Here is a 22,599-nt window from a genome sequence, read left to right on the forward strand (position 1 = left end):
CCGCTTGTAGATTTTCTTCACAAATTCTAGGAACAATCCCACAGGCAGGTGGGCAGATTTTTGCGATATAAATTCTACAATGTTCTTGTAACTTTCCTCTTTGAAGTATTTGTAGACCTGCTTCAAGTTGAGCTCATGATATAACTTTTTCCCCTTCTCGGATGAGGCAGAATCTTTTATACCGTAGTTTTCCTGGGAAAAGTTAGCAGAATAAAAGAGTTAAATTCCTGTCTCTTATCACAAGTGTCTGCCGTGAAGAATGAAAATCTCTAAGAGAGTAAGCCGGGAATATGGGCGCACTTCCCGTTCTGATTGCAATAAATTTTAGCTCATCCACATAAAAATGAACAAAATTAGAACACCTTTCGCCTGAAGTGACAATTAGTGACTTGGGGAACCAAGTAGCCAATTGATAAAAATACTTAAAAGGATCTATAATATTGCAGGTCAAAAAATGAGGAAACTGTAGGTTGGAAGCAGAAACTATACGAAACACGTTTAGCTGCTACCTCGCTTTGTAAGGTAAGTTCTCGGAGTATCCACGGGCTTCCACTGGAAACTGGCTGCCCCCAGATAGAATACTGCCTCCCCCCCCCCCCCTCCCATGGCTTACAATCACCTACAACCCAGCCACGGGTTCCCATTCCAGTAGACCGTCGTCAATGTTTAGATCAGTGGGAAAAAAAAAAAAAAGGAGGGGAGGGGTGGGGGAAAGGAGAGGACTGGTGACCAATAACACTTACTTATTAAACTCCTACTGAACTCCACAATATACATTTATATGTATTTCAATATATATTTATATATTTATATTCTGTATACGAGGGAAATTCTGACCCTGTACACCCCAAATAATCATACTTAAATAGAATATATGTTGGAAAAGAAAATTTGCCCTGAGCGGGATTTGAACCCACGTCCCCCTGTTACTAGTCAGGTGTGGTGACCACTTCACTATCAGGACAACCATGCTGGCAACACGGTAATCGAAGATGTGATTTATGTGATCGGAGACGTGGTCTCCCGGGAAACTTAATATTTAAGGTGACCGGGTAGGGGAAGCCTATAACCCTATATGAAACCCAACTAAGGATCTATTAAAGATACACGACCGAAGTCAACTTAGCGGATGCCAAGGAGGATCCAATTACGGATACAAGCTAATTTCAATTAATGCCACCATGGTTGTCCTGATAGTGTAGTGGTCATCACACCTGACTAGTAAAAGGGGGACGTGGGTTCAAATCCCGCTCAGGGCAAATTTTCTTTTCCAACATTTATTCTCTTTAAGTATGATTACTTGGGGGTCTTTAGGGTTAGGGTTTCCCTCGTATACAGAATTTGTTTAATTGAAATTAGCCCGATCCCAAATTGGGCGGGCATCAAAGGTCCTAGTCTCAGCGTTGATTGGGAATTTTAGTATAATTCTCGCCTTTCAAGTCAACGCTGGTTCCTTAACATTTTCAGTGGATTCGACAATTTTTCCATTTCTTTTTATTGCGATAATTTTTCGCGTAGTAATTACTGTGTTTGTTTATATGTGTCATCACGCCCTATATAAATCTATTTAAGGAATTTGTAAGTCATTGTATTACAAATGATGAAGGTCTCGGACCGAAACGTATTTTATTAAACTTTCTTAGACCTTTTATTTGAGTACATGTCTTTCTTAGCTCGAAGTTGTCCGTCCTCATTTACTACAATATATATATATATATTGTGGGAGGAAAAAGACAAGTAAACTACAAGTTCATCCCTAAAAGCCTGTTTCGTGGTCGCCCACTCATCAGGGGATTTTCCTCCTCCATCAGGGGATTTTCCTCCCACAATATATACTTCGCTCTACTTCTATGTATTGAGCACTGTTCTACGAAAATCAAGTCACACTTTATATATATATATGTAACCAAAATAGCGTAATGAGATCATCATCTACTAAAAAGTGCTCAATAGCAGGGCTAGAGCTATGGATAATTAGTATATACTAAAACGGTGGATAGCGTTGAAGGCGCGCTCTGATTGGCTAGTCAAACTCCGAATATCCTTTGCTATTTACCTTCGAGCAACTCGAGAAAAAGTGGCGTGCCGGTTTGCATCCGTGACAAGCGAAGAAATCACTCAAATAACAACGAAGCAGTCCCTGAAAACACAGAGAAAGCGACTAAATTTAGTTTGGCTGTGTTTAAAGGTAATGGTAACCGGGATTTTATCGATAAAAACCAATGAAAACGGTTTTGTTTACAAATGCAAATTAATCTTACGTAACCTCACTTGTTTACTTCAAAATCAAAGTGGAATGGTATTTTTTACAGAATGGTTTCAAATACAGAAAGAGTTTGCAACACCATTTGAAGAAATGTCGCCACCAGAGATAAACAAAATGTCTTCAGAAATTTTATCTGTCAGCGAAAAAACGAGACGGCAGTTTTCACAACAAAAAATCACTAACCGCGATCCGAGCCGCGTTGGATCGTTACGCGCGGGAAAATGTTGAAATGTTGGAATCGTATGAATTAAAATCAATTTTTGGTGGTGTATATTATCTCACTGTTTAGGTATATACTAAAACAACTATTCACCTCAGTGTCGGTGGTTAGCGGTGGATATTTATCACTAACCACCTCCACTTCGCTGAATAGTTGTTAATTATACTTCAGGATGTAGGTTCCTTGAACTTTTACTGCAACTCTGAGTTTCATGCCTCTTGTATATATAGGAGAAGTAGTGTGGCACACGAGGAGGGACAACTTCGAGCGAAAGAAGACATATACTCAATAAAAAGTCTAAAAAGTTTAAATTTAAACTTTTTAGACTTTTTATTGAGTATATGTCTTCCTTCGCTCGAAGTTGTCCGTCCTCGTGTGCCACACTACTTCTCTTACCATTTATCGAGGTTTGGACTGTCAATCCTTTTGGATCCTTCTGGCGCGGCGTCACTGTTGGCTCGAGGCCTTTTAAGTTATTATATATAATATATATAATTTATATAATATATATAAGTTATTATATATATATATATATATAGACTAACTGCAGACAGTACTGTTTCGGCCTTCTGGGCCTCATCAGTGCAGTGCTAATGCTAGGATGGGGGAGAACCGAGACGGTCACCCCAAACGACCCAACCTTTGTGGTATCGTCTAAGCCATGCCAGAGTGCTCAAACTAGAATAAACCAGCGTTTATTAGTTGCGCTATTAGTTGCGCTACTAGTTGCGCACTGCTATTGAGCTTTGTGGTATCGTCTAAGCCATGCCAGAGTGCTCAAACTAGAATAAACCAGCGTTTATTAGTTGCGCTATTAGTTGCGCTACTAGTTGCGCCCTGCTATTGAGCACTTTTTAGTAGATGATGATCTCATTACGCTATTTTGGTTACATATATATATATAAAGTGTGACTTGATTTTCGTAGAACAGTGCTCAACTAGTTGCGCTACTAGTTTATTAGTGCGCTATTAGTTGGTGATGAAGCCAACAAGCACATAAAATCTTTTCTTTACCAAGCAATACCCGCGCATTTGTGCATTGACAGGTAGAGTTTTTGAAAAACAAAGTATCCTATTAACGTTAATTGTCCAAATTTTCAGTGACAATGCTTGACTTTTGCGATCGATAATTTCAAATACTTTTGAATACCAAAAAAATAATAGTTTGGCGTTACTTCTCCGCCAAGTGACTCCTTGGATACCTTTGGGAATGTCAAGAAAATTCGTTCATCATCATGCTGAGAGCGAAAAATTATGTAAAAAAACAGTTGTTTGCGGCTAAAGATCCTTTATCCTGTTGAGCTGCAATTTCGAATTTGTTAGACTGCTGCGATTTCGAATTTGTTAAACTATTGATATCATATAATCCACACTCTTTCAAGCGAAACTTGGGAATAATACTTACATGCTTTTCTACAAACGTACTTTTTCACCGATAGCTATCAGCCGTACAGCTTTTTTTAATATCTTCGAAATAAAAGTCGAAATATAAAATTGAATTATAAAAATGAATTTTCAACTTTGTTGATATATCCAAATAGAAATATAAAATTGCTTACTTGATTTAACGTGAACGTGAGCAGAACAGGAATTAAATAAAGAGACCAGTTTTTATGAGAAATAATGTTAAATTGTTTATTAAATTACTTATTTTTTAGTGAGATATAGGTAAAGCTCCCACGCGCTTTCATGACCATCTATTTGGCTGCGCACCTGGCGTCTTAACGAAGAAAGGAGAGTGACAGGAGCGAGGGGCGAGGTCTCGAGCGGGTTCTCAGTGTTTGCCTTCGTGGCCTTCGTTCGAAACTGAAGCGGTGTAATTGCCGTTCTGTTTCATTCAGCATTTCTAGAGTAGTATTTAAATTCAAGGCTGCCACTTTCATATAACATTAAGCTCAACGCTGTCACTCTATGCCAGCTATAAACCTCCTCTGCAAACATCAAATTTTCATGCCAAATTCGAAGAACAGCCACTGACTTCAAGGTACCTCTAAATAATGATGTTTTCTGCTTTTCAAGTAACTGTAATTGTCGTTTTTGTTCTTGTTACTATATTTTCTTCTAATAGTTTTAATTTTATTGGCAAATTAAACAAAATTGCTCTGATGATTGAAAGTTAAGTATTCATTACAGAACAATTTTGGCGTGTACATGTACTGTTCCAGAGCGAGCTCGAGGAACCTAAGTAACTAGCACTTGACAGTAAAAAAAATAATAAGGATTTTTTTTTTCTAATGAACAATGCTTTACTAAAAGAGTTGTTGAAAACGGAATAATTTTGAGATCTTCTCTTATGTTTTTGGACAAAGTACTTATTCCTCCTGCCTAATAATATTGAAATACTAATATTAATATTAATATTAATATTAATATTGAAATATTGTTTTTCATATCCTGAACGCCAACAAGTCACTGTTCGATTGGGAGTAGATCTTATTGCACAACTCTTCGATCATAGTGTCGTTTCAACACCCTCAAATTCCCTTCAAGTTGGACCCAGTCAGTCTCTCCGTAACCAAAACACTGTGCAGAGCTTCGACGCGCTCTAATCTCGTTTTTATTCACAAAAAGTGAGACAACCTTAAAGATCATTTAGAATATAACCAATTATTACGCTGGAATGTTCCTTATCGACTAGCAAAGGGCTCAATAGTTGGACTAGAGCAGTAGATAATATTATCAGCAAAGAGTTGGGTTATTTGGTCCAAGACATTTAATTGCTACTCATAGTTTCATGCTCCATCAGAAGCAATCACCAGGCAACTGCCTGAAAAACGGTTATATTCAAAGTTATTTGAAAAAAAACCGTTACATTCAAAGTTATTTAAAAAAACGTGTGCTGCGTAGCGCAGCGCGCGCTAATAAGGTGATGACATTTTTAGCAGAAATTTCCTAGAGTGTCTACAGGTCGATGCTAATTCACTTCGGTTGTTTAAGGTTGAGATTTCGGGCTTACACAAAATAAAATACTTCTCCCACAAACACAAATTACAATTCTTGGTGACGTTTGATTACGATCTTGCCCGTTTTTTTTTTTTGCGCCATTTAATGTTGCACTAAATGTTTCGGTCTTTCAGGTTCCAAATATGCTTACTAAGCTCAGTTGCGTTTCTATAACGTTCATTACGGAATGAGTAAATGTGATTTCGATATCTTAATTTGAATGGAGATGAACTCTCATTCATATGTTTCGACGTATGCGAGTTCTACCCCTCGATAACGGAGAAACTACTGTCAAAGGCGCTGGATTTCGCCTCAGCGTACCGACAGATCACCAACCAAGAGCGTGAAATAATCTTTCACGCAAAGCGAACAGTACTATTCAGCGATGACTGTCCATGGGAGAAGAAATCTGCAAACAACCAATTTGATGTAACAATGGGATCCTTTGATGGGGCAGAAACGTGCGAGCTAGTCGGATGCTACCTTTTGTCCATCCTCAGGAAAAAATACGCAGCAACATAGGCTTATACCACGATCACGGATTAGCAGCCCCAAATGAGAATCCCCAAGAAATTGAGAAGATCAAGAAGGAGCTGTGCAAAATCTTCCGTACGAACGATTTAAAGATCACAGTCAAGGCTAACACGACTATGGTTAACTTTCTAGATGTCACGGTTGACCTCCATTTGCGAAAGAAGGGAACATCCCACTCTATGTGCACAGAGACTCCAACCATCCACCGTCAATCCTGAGAAACATCCCGGAATCCTTAAACAAGAGGCTGTCAGAAATTTCGTCCGAGAAAGAATGCTTCGATGATGCCAAGAGCGTGTACCAATAAGCCCTCAATAAAAGCGGCTACCGTTACAAACTAACGTATAACGTGACAACCAGCCAGACATCAAGCCCGCGGAGGAACAGACGAAGGAACACTCTATGGTACAACCCGCCGTATAGCAGAAACGTTGAAACAAATGTTGGTAAATGCTTTCTTTCTCTAATCGACCAGCACTTCCCCAAATCTAATCCACTACATAAAATTTTCAATCGCAACACTGTTAAATTAAGCTACAGCTGCATGAATAACATTAAATCAATTATCTCCAGCCACAACAAAGCCGAAATAAGAAAATCCAGAGCCGCTGAAGGAAATAGCAAAAACTGTAACTGCCATAAACCGGACACGTGCCCCATGGATGGTAACTGCAGCGTGGAGAACATAATATACCAAGCCGAAGTAACCACGCAAACAGCAAGGGAAACATATATCGGACTTTGTGACACTCCATTCAAATTAAAATATCGAAATCACATTTGCTCATTCCGTAATGAACGTCATAGAGACGCAACTGAGCTTAGTAAGCATATTTGGAACCTGAAAGTAGTAGTAGTAGTAGTAGTAGTAGTAGTAGTAGTAGTAGTGAACTTTATTTATGTGTCGTGAAAACCTAGCCCATAGCACTAATTGGGGACACAGGGTAAAACCTTTAAAAATAAGAAATCTGGAACCTATTTACAGAATTATTTACCTAACCTATTAACAGTTAAAATTATTTACCAATGTCCTAGAGTTAAAAATCAACTATTACAGAGCGCACATTTCTTGCATCCATCATCAATCATGACAGTCATGTCCGTTCTCCTGATTTTGCTCTTAAATCCGTGCAGGTCTCTTCACTGCGTAACTCTTTTGTAAGTTTCGACCAGAGGAGAGGGCCATAGTATCCTACAGAGTGTTTACCATATTTTACTGTATTAAAGCGAGGGATTCTAAAATCTGCATTTCTTAGAGAATATCTTTTATCGCAGTTTACTTCTGACATTAATAGTTCCTGTATTTGACAAGGAAGTAAGTTCTTTTTTGCCTTGAACATAAGGATTGTTATGTCCTGGAGCCTTTTGTTCACCAGTGATGGAATTTCAACCAGCTTCAGTAGGCCGTAATAAGAGAGTGATTTATCGTTGAAAACTACTCTCAAGGCCCTTTCCTGTAGTCTTTCAGCTTTACGTTTGTCTGAGGCTCTGCAGAAATGCCAGATGATACTGCAGTAGGTCAAGTGAGGTGAAATGGCGGCTTTATAAAGTTGTAGTGTAGCGTAAGTGGGTATTAGTTTTCTTTGACGACTTAAAACTCCTTTATGTTGACTTGCCTTTTTACAGACTAAGATAATATGCTCACTAAAATTTAGTTCAGAGTCCAGGAGTACCCGCAACAGAAAGACCGAAACATTTAGTACAACATTAAATGGCGCAAAATAAAACGGGTAAGATCTTACTCAAACGTCGCCAAGAATTGTAATTTGTGTTTGTGGGAGAAGTATTTTATTTTGTGTAAGCCCGAAATCTCAACCTTAAACAACCTAAGTGAATTAGCATCGTCCTGTAGACACTCTAGGAAATTTCTGCTAAAAATGTTCCCTTTAATATATATTTAGTGTAAAAATGCCTCGACTAGATAGGTAGATAGATAGCCTTTATTTTAAAACGATGAGTGTTAAAGCTACATGAGCTTGTGAGGTCGTTTGCAGTTAACTAATCACTAAATGTACTAAAAACTAAAACCTAGGGGTACGTAGAGAACGTCTAAACTTAAACCAGTGGTGCTTACGAATGTGGAATTGTCAACATAAATTTAAATATATACAAAGTCATCTTTTTTAAAATTACAAGTGGATGCAATACCCGAGTTTGTAAAAATTCCTCCATCACTAATAAAATTTCTTTGACATTTTCATGAGATGTTGTGTCCTTTCTACCAGCCTAAAAATACAGAAAGTTAATCAATGAAATTGGGAAAGAGCAACGATATCAGAAATCGCTCAACAATCATAATAATAATAATAATAATTAATAATAATTTATTGATTTATAGTGCGCTTTCTAACATACCTGGTGATCAAAAGCGCATAATCATTGGATCCTCACCATATACATTGCCAAAGTAACTGGCAAGTAAAAGGAATATTATGCTGTCTTGTATTTCACGATGGCCTTGTATCTGAAACAAAAATGAGCTACTTAGTAACCTAGCCTGTTTTAGGCATTCAATTGTTAACTGGGGCATGTTGTGAATAGGGAAAAGGGGAAGGGGTTATGGCTATGTGGAGCCAAAATAAGGGAGGTGTGGGATGGGTCCCTCCTTTCTCCCCATTAGAGTAATATGAGCTTCCTACCAATCCATTCACCAATCCAATCCAATCCATGTGTGGGCAAAACCACAGTTGTTTTCAATTCAAAGTATTAAAATCCACTCACAAAGGAAGTAGCGAACATCAATGAAACATCTTGTGAAACTAAACTGGCAACTGAAGATGGTATTTTAGGCAAAAAATACAAATTAAGTCAACTAATGGAACTTGAAGGATGCCATGACAAAAAATGGCCTAATTTAAGCATGCAAAATAATTGACTAAATCACAACGAACAAATTGATTTTGCAGCGTGGACACTTAAGTAAAAGAGTGTGCATTGTTAGGAAGCCTTCAACATCAACTGCAACACTGCTGTTTTCATCTTTGATTTTACAACATTTCTTTGCATGTAACCAGCACTAATTAATAATGTTCATTCTCAATCAACCATCTGCCTAGAAAACACGGAATTATATTCTTCGTTCATTTGTCCTTTGGCTGTATTTTTGAAAATGACAAATTGTTGACAATAACTCTTGTAACTAATCTTGTTTTCGTCATCTTTGTGTCAACGTAGGATTTTGTTTAATCTCTGAAAGTTTCCAGTGTTAGCATTGTTTGCAATTTTGGCATTCAGTCCTTAATTTGGTCAAACAGTGGCTAGAGCATTATACTTTTCTAAGGTAAAATTCTCAAAATTTTCGCCCGGCTTGGTGATGAGGTCTAATGCTCGTCCAGTTGCAGTTTGATATGACGACTTCCTGGAGAACAGATCACACAACAGTGTCAGCCAATGGTTCAAAAGTGTCACATTGATGGAGATGAACTGTCATTTTTACACTTGAAGACTTTTTCCCTATTTATTTCAAAAACACTGATTCATTGATTCATTGATTACAGAATGTCCATTTCTAGCTAACAGTTAAAACCATTGTTAATTTTTATTTCCTCTATAAAAACCAAAAGCATAGGCCGGGTTTCTGGCAAATAGTCGAAAGAGTCACATCTACATACTCACTCGAGCGAGAGAACGGGAGAATGATCAGGGCCACGCAATTTCGCATGATTTTCGCGGTGTTATAAATAAATGGTTCCCATCTTACTTAGTAGGTCGAACTCAAACGACACAAATTCCTTCCTCTATATCTAAACGAAAATATACCACTTGCGGTGTGCCGCAAGGTTCTGTCCTAGGCCCAATACTCTTTTTAATCTATATCAACGATATCCAAAAATCTTCTCGAAAACTTAAATTATTTTTATTTACTGATGACACGAACGCTGAATATGCTGACAAAAATCTCAAGTTTCTTGAGTCGACTGTAAATCAGGAACTCTGTAAGTTGTTCGATTGGTTAACTGCCAATAAACTAACCTTAAATATTAAAAAACAAATTTCGTAATTTTTAGACTAACTCAGAGAAAACTTACCTATCACCCCAAAATAATGGTATCTGACAACGATCAAAATAAGAATGTGACTCTAGAATGTAAAGAATTCGTGAGATATCTAGGTATAATAATTGACAATAACCTTTCCTGGAAACATCATATTGACCACGAAGCTTTTAAAATGAGTCGAACTGTAGGATTGATCTGTAAACTACGGCATTTTCCGCCAAGACATACTCTTCTAACTATTTATTGATCCCTTTTTACTCCTTATTTAACCTATGGTTTGACGGCCTGGGGTCAAGGATATAAATCGTATCCTGAAAAGCTTATCAAGCTTCAAAAGCGAGCTCTTCCCTTTATCTATTTCTCAGAGCGAAATCAGCATAGAATTCCTTTATTTATCGACGCCGGTGTCTTACCGTTAAAATTTTTGTATTATGAGCATTTAGCTAACCTTATGTTTGAAATAAGATACAGTAATGCTTCTGGAAACATTCAAAATCTTTTTCGAGATGTCTCTGATATTAATTCCTTTAATACTCGATCCTCTGCCTCTAATAACTTTTACGTACAAAGTTCCAGACTCTTAATTCAAGTGAATTCATTTTCTAGAATCGGAAGAAAAATATGGAATAAAATGCCCGTATCTTTTAGAAAACTTTCAAAAAATGTCTTAAAGAGAAAAATAAAACAAACACTTTCAGATCCTAGCTTCAAAAGATTGTTACATTGATCTTCCAGAAATCGTTCAGAAAGTTAAGTTAAGTTTATCTTCCTCTTGATTGATCAGTTGATATGTATTCAATTATATCGTTTAATGCATCAGAGATCTCCCGTCAAGACTGTTGTCATTTATTATTAGTAATATCATTAGTTTATCAGTAGTCTCTAATCATTGTTGTCAATTCTAGCTTTTTAGTTCTCTTGTTACTTTTAGCTGTATTTAGTTGCATCTATTTCCTGTAAACATGACCCGCCTAGATTAGGTTAGCTACCCGCGTGCATGTTACTGTCCTTTTATCGCAAAACGCAATAAAAAAATATGTATTTAAAAAAAAAAAAAAATGTATGTATGTATTTTAACACCTGAAATTTTTCTAAGTTCAAGATGGGTACCAGGTTAGAAACATCCTCGCTCGGTTGTGCTTTGCCTCTGACGACTCACAACCATTAGGAGCCTTGGTGACGATGCATCCTTCTCTCCTCACGCGGCCGGATGAATTCCATTTCTCTCCATCTTTTAACAACTTTAATAAACACTTCATATCTTCTTTCACCACTCCTCAACCCAACTCCTTTTAGTAAAAGAATATAAATAATATATAAATGAGTTCTATTATAATTAATATTTGTATCTCTTTCCTCTTTACAGACCCTTCTTATAACACAAAGTTCCATCTAATTTACATATATTCTTTTTATTCCCACTCTAAAAATTGATATAAACCCAGACCCCCACCCTTCACTCAAAAACATTTTTTAAAAATAACTCCTCACAGGAAAAGTATTAAGACTACCATTATATTTGTATATAGCATCTATAATCAAAACGCCTAACACAGTGTCTCATCACATCTCCCAAAAACCCATACAACCAACTATCAAAAGGGTAATGGTAATAAAGATGACTCCTTCTCTACATATATCCTTCCCTTTTCTGCAGCCACATACCCCGAGAAATACCCTCTTCCTATCCTATCAATAATCCTCTCCCCTTCGCTATCCTATCAATAACCCTATCCCTCCCTGCAACCTTAAAACAGAGACCCCATACTACAATCCCTACGCATACCTATTACTAACCTATTACTAACCCTAACCCTAACCCAGACCCCAACCCAGATCCTAACCCAACCCTAATCTAACCCCAACCCTAACCCAGACCTCAACCCAGATCCTAACCCAACTCTAATCTAACCCTAAACCCTAATCTTAGCCTAACCCCAATCTAATATAACCCCAACTGAAACTAACCCCAACTAAAACTAACCCCAACCCTAGTCTATCACTAACCATAACTTTAATCAAAACTATTACATATCATTTTAACCCCAAACCCTTAGTAGTCCCCCCTACGTGTACTAATAGTTACTTTGATACAATATTTTAACTTCATTTTATTTTATTTTGATTTTATTTGTTGTTTTCGTAACATATATATTTTTTACAACTTTGAATTGAATTTAGAAGCGTGCTGTTGTTACAGAAGTCGCTCCCTCAATTTTAACACCTAACTTTTATGTTCATTTTACACACTCATCCCCACACTTGCATACACTTTTTTCCTTTTTTACCCACTGATCACGAGATTGCTCATCAGTGGAGTGGGAAGCCTTTTTCATGGGATCCCATACATCAATACCAAAGGAAGCCACAAAGGTTGCAAGTGAAACTACTGATTAATATATTTAATACAATACAAACAAACTCAAGACAGATAGTTGGAATTGAGAGACATTCAGCAAATTCAAGAGGAGTAATCATGATAGCGAAAAAGGTGACAAACCACAAGGCTTCTTAATGATGGTCTTCCTCCATCATTTATATTTACAGTTTAACACGAGAAGAATAAGGAAATTGCTCTTGAACAATGCTGTTTGTTTCCGTGTAATCATCTGCCCCATGATATCCTTTAATATCACAAAGATTGATTCAAAATCCGTAATTGGTATCCCTGCCTAAATCGGCATTCATATAATTTTGACATAGAGTTTGCGTATGAGTGGCACATCTTACGCTTTTTTGTGTCAATATTACCTCCCTTATTAGGACATAACAAATTGATGAACTGCGAAAATGGAAAACATATAACTTTTCATGGAGTCTAACTTTTGGTAGAGCCATCGAGGGTCGAGGGTCTTATGTCGAGGTCGAGGGTATTTAGTCGAGGATCCCTGTTTTTCTTTTTCTTTTTCGCAGCCCATGTTCCTAATCAGGGTCCCTTCCTTCTTTTTCTTCGCGATAAAAAATACGAGTCATCGTATTGCGTGAGACCAGGCTAGGTTACTAATCAGCTCATTTTTGTTTCAGATATAAGACCATCGTGAAATACAAGACAGCATATTATTCCTTTTACTTTCCAGTTGCTTTGGCAATGTATATGGTGAGGATCCAATGATTATACGCTTTTGATCACCCGGTATGTTAGAAAGCGCACTATAAATCAATAAATTATTATTAAATATTATTATTATTATTATGATTGTTGTGCGATTTCTGATATCGTTGCTCTTTCCAAATTTCATTGATTAACTTTCTGTATTTTTTGGCTGGTATAAAGGACACAACATCTCATGAAAATGCCAAAGAAACTTTATTAGTGATGGGGGAGTTTAATCATATTCAGGTGTTGCATCCACTTGTAACTTTAAAAAAAGACAACTTTGTATATATTTAAATTTATGTTTACAATTCCACATTCGTAAGCACAACTGGTTTAGGTTTAGACGTTCTCTACGTACCCTTAAGTTTTAGTTTTTAGTATATTTAGTGATTAGTTAATTGCAAACGACCCCACAAGCTCATGTAGCTTGAACACTCGTCGTCTTAAAATAAAGGCTATCTATCTATCTATCTATCTATTTATCTATCTATCTATCTATCTATGTAGGCGAGGCATTTAACACACTAAATATCTATTAAAGGGAACAGTGGTTCCAGCTCATCCCCCTGCCCCTCCGTCCCAGTTTCCAATATTTTCTACATTCGTGAATGGTTTTATTACCACAAGGGGAGATAAACTGGCCCAATGATTGGAGCACTGAGCTCTTTGGGATCTTAAAAAAATCCTGAAATGCCCTCTGATTAATTCTCAAGAATCATGAATAAATGAGAACAGAGAAGAAAGTTTTCATTTTGTTAAGGCTCCTTACTGTAAAAACGGGTAGCTGTCTTAGCTTTAGGGAAAAAACCTGTCACCTAAAAATTTACCTTTAACTTTGACGTATTTTTTATTATTATTGTTTTATTTTTACGTGAAACCATTAGCTATACTGATAAGACTTTCATCAAGGTCTAATCTCAAGAATGTGCCGTCCTTGTCTTCCGATGCAGATTTAAACTAAGTCAATATGTAGCAGAGTTATATATGATTTTTTAGTTAAGTTCGAAATGTTTTCTGCAGTGTAAACCCTTAAAAACTATCAGTCAAAGAGCAATTGGTTGGTAGCGCTGTAGCCATGCATTTTGTATTTTCAACGTGTCTGAGTTACATTTGTCATTAGGTAGTATATTATTCAAACAGTTACATGTTATTCAGTTCCTTAACAAGTTAAAACGATATATATAATAATTTGAGAATTGAGTGGACGAATGAATGTAAACATTTTAGAGCGCTACTTTGCAGAGTCGAAGGTTTACCACACAACACCGGCGTCAAACATCGGTACAGCGCTTTATCTAGGCACACATTCAAAGCATGAACGCTTGTCATGTTGGCCTCTCAATGTTCAAATTCTCTTTGGGATCTTAAAAAATCTTGAAATGCCCTCTGATTAATTCTCAAGAATCATGAATAAATGAGAACAGAGAAGAAAATTTTCATTTTTTTAAGGTTCCTTACTGTAAAAACAGGTAGCTGTCTTAGCTTTAGGGAAAAAACATGTCACCTAAAAATTTACCTGTAACTTTGACGTATTTTATCCAACAACTAAGTAGATAGGTGAATAAATATAATGAAAAGTTTTCCAAAGACCTAGCCAAAGTAAGCAACGTTTAAACGCAATATCATGTAATATTTTGTTGTCTATACTTAGTACTGTGCCACGTGATCCCGCCTGCATATAGTAAATACTCTAACTTAAGCAATTTTACAGCACCTGAGTTATGAGTCTAGAGCGTTTGATCACTGAACAACACAGTTCACGGCTCTTCAACTGTGAAATTGACATCAGTAAGATTTTTGAATGCAGAGCATTTAACAACAGAACCATGAGGTATACTACAACTTGTGTACTGGGCGGCAATGTCGCTTTCGGACAGAACTTTATCCCAAATGTTGAGACCTGCCGATCGGCCGTGATGAGTTTGCTTAGGGTTATAACCTCCGGCAACAGAGTCTTGCTCTTGTCCAAGCACCAGAGCGCCGCCAGATTTAACGATAGCGTTCTTGCTGTTGGTATTCGTTTTCTGTTCTATAACTTTGCCATCTCTATAGAGTTTTGCTACTCCTTGACTGTTTTCCCAGGTGAGACACAAGTGTTTCCAGGTATCATAGTGAAGATTTGTCGCCTCAAACCTGAAAAAAAAGGAAAAAAAGGAAAACAGATAAGCACAACAGTTTAAAATATATGTAATCATTCAAGATCCGCCCTCTTTTGTGTTTGTTACTAAGTCAGTCAATGAAGAGTCATTCAGTCTGTCAGTCAGTTAGTCAGTCTATAGTAATCTGTAGAAGGGCTGTCAGTCAGTCAGTCTGTCACATAGTCAATCTGTCTGTCTGTCTGTCAGTCAGTCAGTCAGTTTGTCACCTAGTCAATCTGTCTGTCAGTCAGTCAGTCAGTCAGTCAGTCAGTCTGTCAGCCAGTCTGTTCTGTCTGCTCGTCAGTCGTCCATATCCTTCAGTCAGTCTGTCACAGACAGTCAAGTTGTCAGCCAGTCAGTCAGGTTGTCAGCCGATAAGTCTGTCAGCTAGTCGTTTTTCAGTTTGACAGTTTGTCAATCAGCAAGATAGTCTGTCACCATTCAATCAGTCTGTCATGCAGCCAGTCAGCCAGTTAATCTGTCTGCTTGTATGTTTAAATTCCTTTCTTCTCCTTCAAGCGTCCGTGTCTAAAAAGAAGATCGTAGTATATCCTGTATTATGAGTTATCGTGGCTCCAATAAGAAATACCTCAACCCAGTTTTCAAAAATCCATGAAGCATTACCTGAATGTATCACCATCAACTACCAGAGCCAGGCTATGGCGACGGCAATGCTATTGTCTTCTTGCTGAATGGCATAGCTAATAACAAACTGACCCCCTTGGTCTGCAACAAGTTTGATAAAAAAACACACTGACAGCTGGCTGAGATCTGAGGCTATGGCTGGATTCTTCATGGCATAATTTTCTGTAGAACGCGGCTCCGGAAACACCATGAGGTACTCTACAACAGAGGAAATAAACTTCAGAAACTTCAAGACAACTGTTTGAGAAATTGCGCATTTTTTTAAATTTTTGCTTCTTTAGAAGTATTCAGTTTTTGTTTAAATCTTCCTTCGTTTTTCGCAAGTGCCGCACGCCTATCGGGGACGATAGTCCAACAGTGTTCAGTCGTAAGCAACATAGAATAAGACACGCATAGGATAAGGATCTCGCCTTGTTGTCGACCTGCGGCTTAATCTAGGGCATAGTTTGCCCCTGCTTTCTTTGCAAGATAACTGGTTCACGCTTCGCCCCAATCAACTATACAAGGCCATAATCTAAATATAAAGTAAAGAACACGAAGAATCGTCACATCGATGTCTTTGTTAGTGCGTAGGGTGACGAAGGAAATACGCAAAGTCATCACTCACTTGTAAATAGAATCTCAAAAGATAGACGCATGTTTTGAGGTGACTAGTACCAGCTTTCATCTTTTTTATGGTTTGTAGCTTTGAAAGAATACAAGAAAAAGACTGACCAAGGCCATTTGAACACTTTTACGGTGTTGAATTATATAATCACTGGTCATCCAAAAATAGGTGTCATTTCGTCAACAGCAGTTTCCATGGCAACGTTTCCAAAGGATTATTCAGACACATTTTTCAGTTTATGGCTCAAATAGCACGGTGGGAAAGAAAGCCAACTGTTGCATTACAAAATGAAGAAACCTTTATTTTTTCTTTGTTTTGACTGTCGTCTGCCACTTTTTGCGACAACATCGCCGACATTACCCAAAAATTACGAACTTTGTAGATCATTCCAAGCAATTCTCTTCATGCGCGGGATAAGAAACGAGCAATCCCGAGCGGGTAAGGTGGGCCCATCTTGCCCGCTCGGGTAGAAATCAGATCACAGGATTTGCTTCATGTTGCCCACGGGCGCTGCCAGCGATATGATAACGCATGTTACAACAGCTCACAAAATGTATTAGCGATGTCTTATAAGTTAGCTATAGCAGCTTTTCTAGTCGTGACATCGGTACGTGAGTCGACGTATGCAGTTAAAATATTGCACGTTTTTGTTCCTTTCCTAAATCTGGTTCTCTTATCGCATAAGTGTATTTTTCCTCATATAAGTTCTGTTCGCGCTAGGCTCTTCCCGACAAGGTCTTTGCTCTCTACTTCCCAGATTACACCCATGAATCTCTTCTGCGTTTTCCTTTGTTTGAGAAATTTTCTCCAATTTTCGCCTAATCAAACAATAACCAGTGATTTCTAATAATCAATATTAATAATTTCCATGATCCGAGTAATAAAAAAATACAAATTTCACAACGAAACCGATTAGTTTTGTCTGTTCATAGCAATCAAGTTTCGTTGTGATCTCGTGAAAGTTCGATCACCACCTGCTTGTTTGCAAGTGTTTCCGCTGATGAGCATTGAAACTTCAGGCTTTAAGTCTGTATTTTTATGTTTTTCCATCTTTTTTTAAGCGTCGTGACACAGCAAGTTTAAGAAGTGAAAGAACTTTGAAGCACTACGCTACCCTGGGACTCACCCATGATGTCTTCCGAGTTTGACTTCACGGTTTCATTTAAGTTTTCTTTCAAATCAAATAGAAAAAACTTGTCTTCTCACCAAAACATTGTTTTGAAATGCTGTTAAATTTTACATGTACTGATTTATTCGCTATGATAAACAAAAAAGGCATTGGAAATAAATGTTTTATTATTAGCCTCGTTTCCATGTTGACCAATAATTTTTCAAATAAACGAGTACGTAAAAAGTTGGGAAAGCCACACTTTCACGATAGCTTACAAATGAATTTGTAAAGTCTTTCACATAACCTTTCATCAGATAGCATTCACTTGAGTGGTACCGAGAACCTGTCTGGCCCATGGACTAGTAACGAGTTTAGCAATTTCCACGCGCGTTGTCGCGCATTGAAAAATCCGGATTTAATAAGATCGACTACCGCTGACTATCGAGTGTGTTCGCGGGAGTATCTACGATCTGATGTTTACAGACGTTTACAGCTCAGAAAATCATTCAATAGCCGTCAAAGACAGCCTCCCGGGCTCATCTTTAAGCATTTATTCACAAACTCTGGTTATCTCATATTATTTTCCTTAGAGGTTTACAGTCTGTTCCTTCTTTAGGCAGATTTTTCTTTTACTATCATTTTCTGGGTATCGCGATATCTCGTATCGATTACATTTTTGGTTTAGATGCGAAGCAACCTTTACGTCGCCGAGAATCGTCTTCTTTATCTTCGTTTCTGTCTCCTGCATACGCAGTGGCTGTTGAATACATCAAATACACGCTGGTTGGCAAACTTCTCACAAAATAAGACAAAATTAGCGTAAACCGTAAAAAGCCTCGCGCCGCCATATTTGTTATGAATTTTCGTCTTTTAAATCTCGCGCTTCTTTCGTAAGTTTCTCTCGCGCGTGACGCACGAGAGTGACCTGCCTCCCTCGCGAGGAAACTGGTACTAGCCACCTTAACCGATCCACGTAGCCTCTTTAGTTTTTGCGTGCGTGTGTGTGTGTGTGTGTGTGTTTGTGGGTGAATAATCAACTTTGTTACTTATCCGCGACTCTTACTTTGTTCTAAAAAAGTTCCCTGTGCAAACCATGAGCACATCTCATAGCTTATCGACAGCCTAAGCGTTTGTATATGCGTGTGTGCGAGCTTCTGTGCGTGCATATGCTGCGTGCGTGTACGTACGCAAGTGCGTGCATGCGCACGTTTGTGTCTGTGCTTGCCTTTGTTTCTACAGTTGGGCCCTGATAATTCGAAGTCTCAAGGGAAAAGCAAAATAGTTCGAATTAAGGGGGTCAAAAATAAATACACAATTTTTACCCCTGCATAACTTTATTTACCCTATTTTCACTATATTAGTGAACAGCCGAAACTGAGTTCGATTTTCTAGAGCCGTTTGATCACCGCACAAGCTCCAGCACAGAAATACATGCCAATTAGCACCTCGCTAAAAAGCCTAAATTAAAAAACAATACCGACAAAGTGATCCACTTCCGCTAATAGTGTGATTTAGCGTGTATTACGTATAATGCACGATTCTCGCAGTAGAGAGCGCTATTTATGCAATAGCGAAAATCAGACCTGAAAAAAATCAGGCCTGTACGGGATTCGAACCACTGATCTCTGTGATACTAGTGTAGCGCTCTACCAATTGAGCTAACAAGCCAACTGGGAGCAGGTCGTTAAGTTGATTCGTAATAAACCCGTGATGATAAATCAGATACAATGAATATATGAAGTTCATATATTTTTGAACTGCGGTTATAGATACATATAATGCACGATCCTCGCAGTAGAGAGCGCTATTTATTTTGAGGGACAGAAGAAATACGTCAGTATTTTTGAAAGAGAGTTCACAAAGCTGAAAGACTAAAATTGGACTTTTCGTCAACTCTTTAGGCACATGGATTTTCATCACATCGACATGTTAATAACTTTTATAAAGCACCACACCTATTGTACAGTAAACGGATTAATACACAGAGAACTGTTTTACACAATTATAAAGGGATTAACGAGTTGTGAAATGTTCGAAACTGTTATTACATTAATATATATTCTAATTTCCAACAGCGTCTGTTCTTTTTCATTCAGCTGGTAACTTAACTTCGAATTATCAGGGTAAAATCCAACCTGAGGGAACAGAAATTATTTTGAATTAGCGGGGACTTCGAATTATCCGAGTTCGAATTATCCGAGGTAAAATGACTGAGAAAAGTGGAGTAAAACAAAGGGAAATGAATTTTACTTCGAATTAGCGGGGACTTCGAATTATCCGAGTTCGAATTATCGGGGTCCAACTGTACTCTTAATTTAATCGCCATAAAGGGTCTTGCTTCAAACTGCCTACGCCTTAATGTTTTCGAGCCCCCGCCTAACAGCTTCATTGGTAAGGCGGTTCAACGGAGTTTGAAAACAAGCTAAAACAAATGGAAATACGGCAAACTGTTACCAAACACTACTCATACTGCATGTCAAATTCTATTTTAGTAGTTCTTGTCCTCTCAGATGCAGTCTGTCAACAAACCGGTTAATCGTCTGCGCAAGTGCGACTGTTGTATTGCTTGGGTAGCGTGTTTTCAATTTCAGAACCAATTTGTCATGCAGAAGATCTAGAAATCCAAAGAATTGTAACTTTTTTAATAAACCTAAAAAAATATGGGGAATTAACAGGGACCCCTTGATTAACCAAGTTTGTGTTGGAGAATTATTGTGTTTTCATCTTCTCTTCTTTTGTTTCTTTTTACAGATTTCTTTAATAGCTTCAATTTTTCCACATATTTTGTGTGCCAGCGTTTGTTTTCTATGCTTTTCTTCAGGCTTTTGCGTGGGAAATTGGCAGGCAATTTGACATTGACGAGTCGACGTTGACAATTTGACATTCACTTGTGATCGTTTTGCTGGCTCTGTCGGCAGAGACAAATTCAGTTTCATCTGAGTGGTAGGTGTATGGTTTTCTATATCACCATTATATTCAAAGCGTTCATAAAAACAACTTACACTTCCCTCTTCGCAGTCGAACGAATTTCACACATGTGTTCACTAAATGATTACAGTTTGAAGTAGTGGGCGTTGTAAAGCTATCACTATTGATATGGGGAAATTCCGTTGAAGAGCTTTATGTTCGATCTCGTAAAATATTTAATGGATTTTTTTCTTAACTTCAGGATTTTGGATTTTGGGCCATATCCTCGCACGTGAGCGAATATCAGCAAATTGCAGTCAGCCGTTTCAAAATTACTCTTAATATTTCAGATTTTAGGTGAAATTAGGTGTAGAACGGGATCTAAATCAAGTTCTATTAAATATATCCCAACAATGTTTCATTTGACGAATTTTAAACGTGTTCTGAGCCATTGTGTTAATATTTCAAACCAGGAGATAGCTTCTATTTCGCCATGGTAGGTAAATTACAAACCTCTTATTCTATTTATTCGTTCTAAGCGCGCTCGTGGGAAATAAGAAGCGAATCCTGTGTTCCTTAATTTGGAGCTGACCTGGGTGAAATTTTGGAACAATAACTCACCTATATTACACCGCTGTTTTCCTTCTGGTCCAGATGAACACCTGCAGTCATTGTTAACTGATATGAAATGGATAGAGAAAAGAAATAATAATAGAAAAAATTACACTTTTAAAAACAAGTCAGTGTGTAGTCAAATGACGACTAGTGATGGCTCAGCAGGAATCAGATAGGCCACAAACGTAAGCTGGTATAACATTACTTTTGAAAATATTGCTCTAGAAACTAAAAGTTTTAAATTACCTCTTTCGCAGTGGCTACCTGTATATACTTCCGTACAGCGACACTTGTAACTGTTTTTCCGATACAGAGGTACACAGGTCCCTTTGTTCTTACACGGCGACATCGAGCATGGAGACTAAGATCGAGAAAATCAACTACTTACTTCCTTGATAAAAACCAGTAGTAGTAGAAGTACTACTTTATTTAGACACATTTCACCCGTGAGACTGGGGCTCATTTAAATGTAAACGTGTATGGTAAAATGTAAAATTTGAATATGTTATCTATTCGATAAAAATACAAAACCTAGACTAGAAGATTCAAAAACTAGACTTTACAAATTTAATATGTTAACTACTCGATACAAAGATTACAGCAACAAGAGAGGACGCACTTGTATGTCAGGTAGGTTGTTTCTTAAACATGAAGTTATGTAACGATAAGATTTCTACAAATACTTTGATTTAAAAGTAGGCTGATTTAGCTTACAATAACCTCTTAAGTCATAATTGCTAGAACGCAATGAGAACAATTCCTTGATTTATTTTGGCCCCGTATTAAATGAAGATTTATAAAGAAGGATTAGGGCTTGCATGTATCCGCGATGTTCCAGGGACTTGATGTTTACGATCTTAAGTAGATCGCCAAATGGAGTTGACTTGAGCAGATTCATCAGTGTTCTGATAGCAAACTGATTGGTAAATTCTAGCTTGTTAGAAAGTCCAGGTGAAAGTCTCATTAAACCAGGTTACAAACTTTGATGACGGGTTGATAAAATGACTTAAAAATGGCTTGCGACGAACACAAAAGTAAAGAAAAAGCCACAGAGAGACGTATTTTAGCGTTCAGTTAACAGTTCAATATAACTTGTTCAAACGACCTCGACTGCCGGTTTCGGTCATCATCAAGATAAAACTTTAAAAAATGTGATGATAAAGATAAAACGATAGAAAAAGAGTTTTACCGTAATACTGTAGTGATACCAAGAATGGTTGGTAATGAACTTGTCTGAATGGGTGTAACGATCCGATGGAAGCAGTTCACATAGCAGATTTTCGATGTTGTCAGCCAAATCTGCCAGGTTGAAGGACAAACATGGATCCTTACAGAGACATTTAAATGCGCACTCTGAGGAGTGTTGGACCAGTTCTTTCCAAACATATGTAATTTTCAAATAGGAGCCTTTGTGAGCAAGAAAATTGGCGAAAGCAACCCCATTATGTGGTGATTGTCCTGTGTTTGATAAAGAAATGAAGGTAACCGATCAAAATGATTTTGCTTATACTTATTTAT

At 37.6% G+C, this 22,599-nt stretch overlaps 2 protein-coding genes across 2 annotated transcripts; both read right to left on the reverse strand.

The window, feature by feature from the left end:
• Window positions 1–13,287: 13,287 nt before the first annotated feature.
• On the reverse strand, window positions 13,288–22,395 carry LOC148736276 (uncharacterized). Its single transcript, XM_088752002.1, has 5 exons — window positions 22,271–22,395; window positions 21,328–21,442; window positions 21,088–21,144; window positions 15,821–16,039; window positions 13,288–15,191 (listed from the first exon to the last, which is right to left on the reverse strand). The coding sequence occupies exons 2-4, from the start codon at window positions 21,428–21,430 to the stop codon at window positions 15,840–15,842; spliced, it is 360 nt and encodes a 119-aa protein (XP_088608128.1). The 5' UTR covers window positions 21,431–21,442; window positions 22,271–22,395; the 3' UTR covers window positions 13,288–15,191; window positions 15,821–15,839.
• LOC148736277 (C-reactive protein 1.4-like) lies at window positions 14,816–15,817 on the reverse strand. Its single transcript, XM_088753055.1, has 2 exons — window positions 15,786–15,817; window positions 14,816–15,191 (listed from the first exon to the last, which is right to left on the reverse strand). The coding sequence occupies exons 1-2, from the start codon at window positions 15,815–15,817 to the stop codon at window positions 14,816–14,818; spliced, it is 408 nt and encodes a 135-aa protein (XP_088609181.1).
• Window positions 22,396–22,599: the final 204 nt, after the last annotated feature.

This window comes from Stylophora pistillata, chromosome 3 (assembly GCF_964205215.1).
Source record: "Stylophora pistillata chromosome 3, jaStyPist1.2, whole genome shotgun sequence".
NCBI lineage: Eukaryota > Metazoa > Cnidaria > Anthozoa > Scleractinia > Pocilloporidae > Stylophora > Stylophora pistillata.

What these genes read in the sequence shown, in the direction of transcription:
- LOC148736276 (XM_088752002.1), bottom strand. Translation starts at nt 21,430, where the DNA reads ATGTCGCCGTGTAAGAACAAAGGGACCTGTGTACCTCTGTATCGGAAA. An exon ending in AGGTAGCCACTGCGAAAGAG is followed by an intron (nt 21,145 to 21,327) that starts GTAATTTAAAAC and finishes ATTTCATATCAG; the next exon opens with TTAACAATGACTGCAGGTGT. An exon ending in AAAACAGCGGTGTAATATAG is followed by an intron (nt 16,040 to 21,087) that starts GTGAGTTATTGT and finishes CCTCTGTTGTAG; the next exon opens with AGTACCTCATGGTGTTTCCG.
- LOC148736277 (XM_088753055.1), bottom strand. Translation starts at nt 15,817, where the DNA reads ATGCTTCATGGATTTTTGAAAACTGGGTTGAG. An exon ending in TTTTTGAAAACTGGGTTGAG is followed by an intron (nt 15,192 to 15,785) that starts GTATTTCTTATT and finishes CTTTTTTTTCAG; the next exon opens with GTTTGAGGCGACAAATCTTC.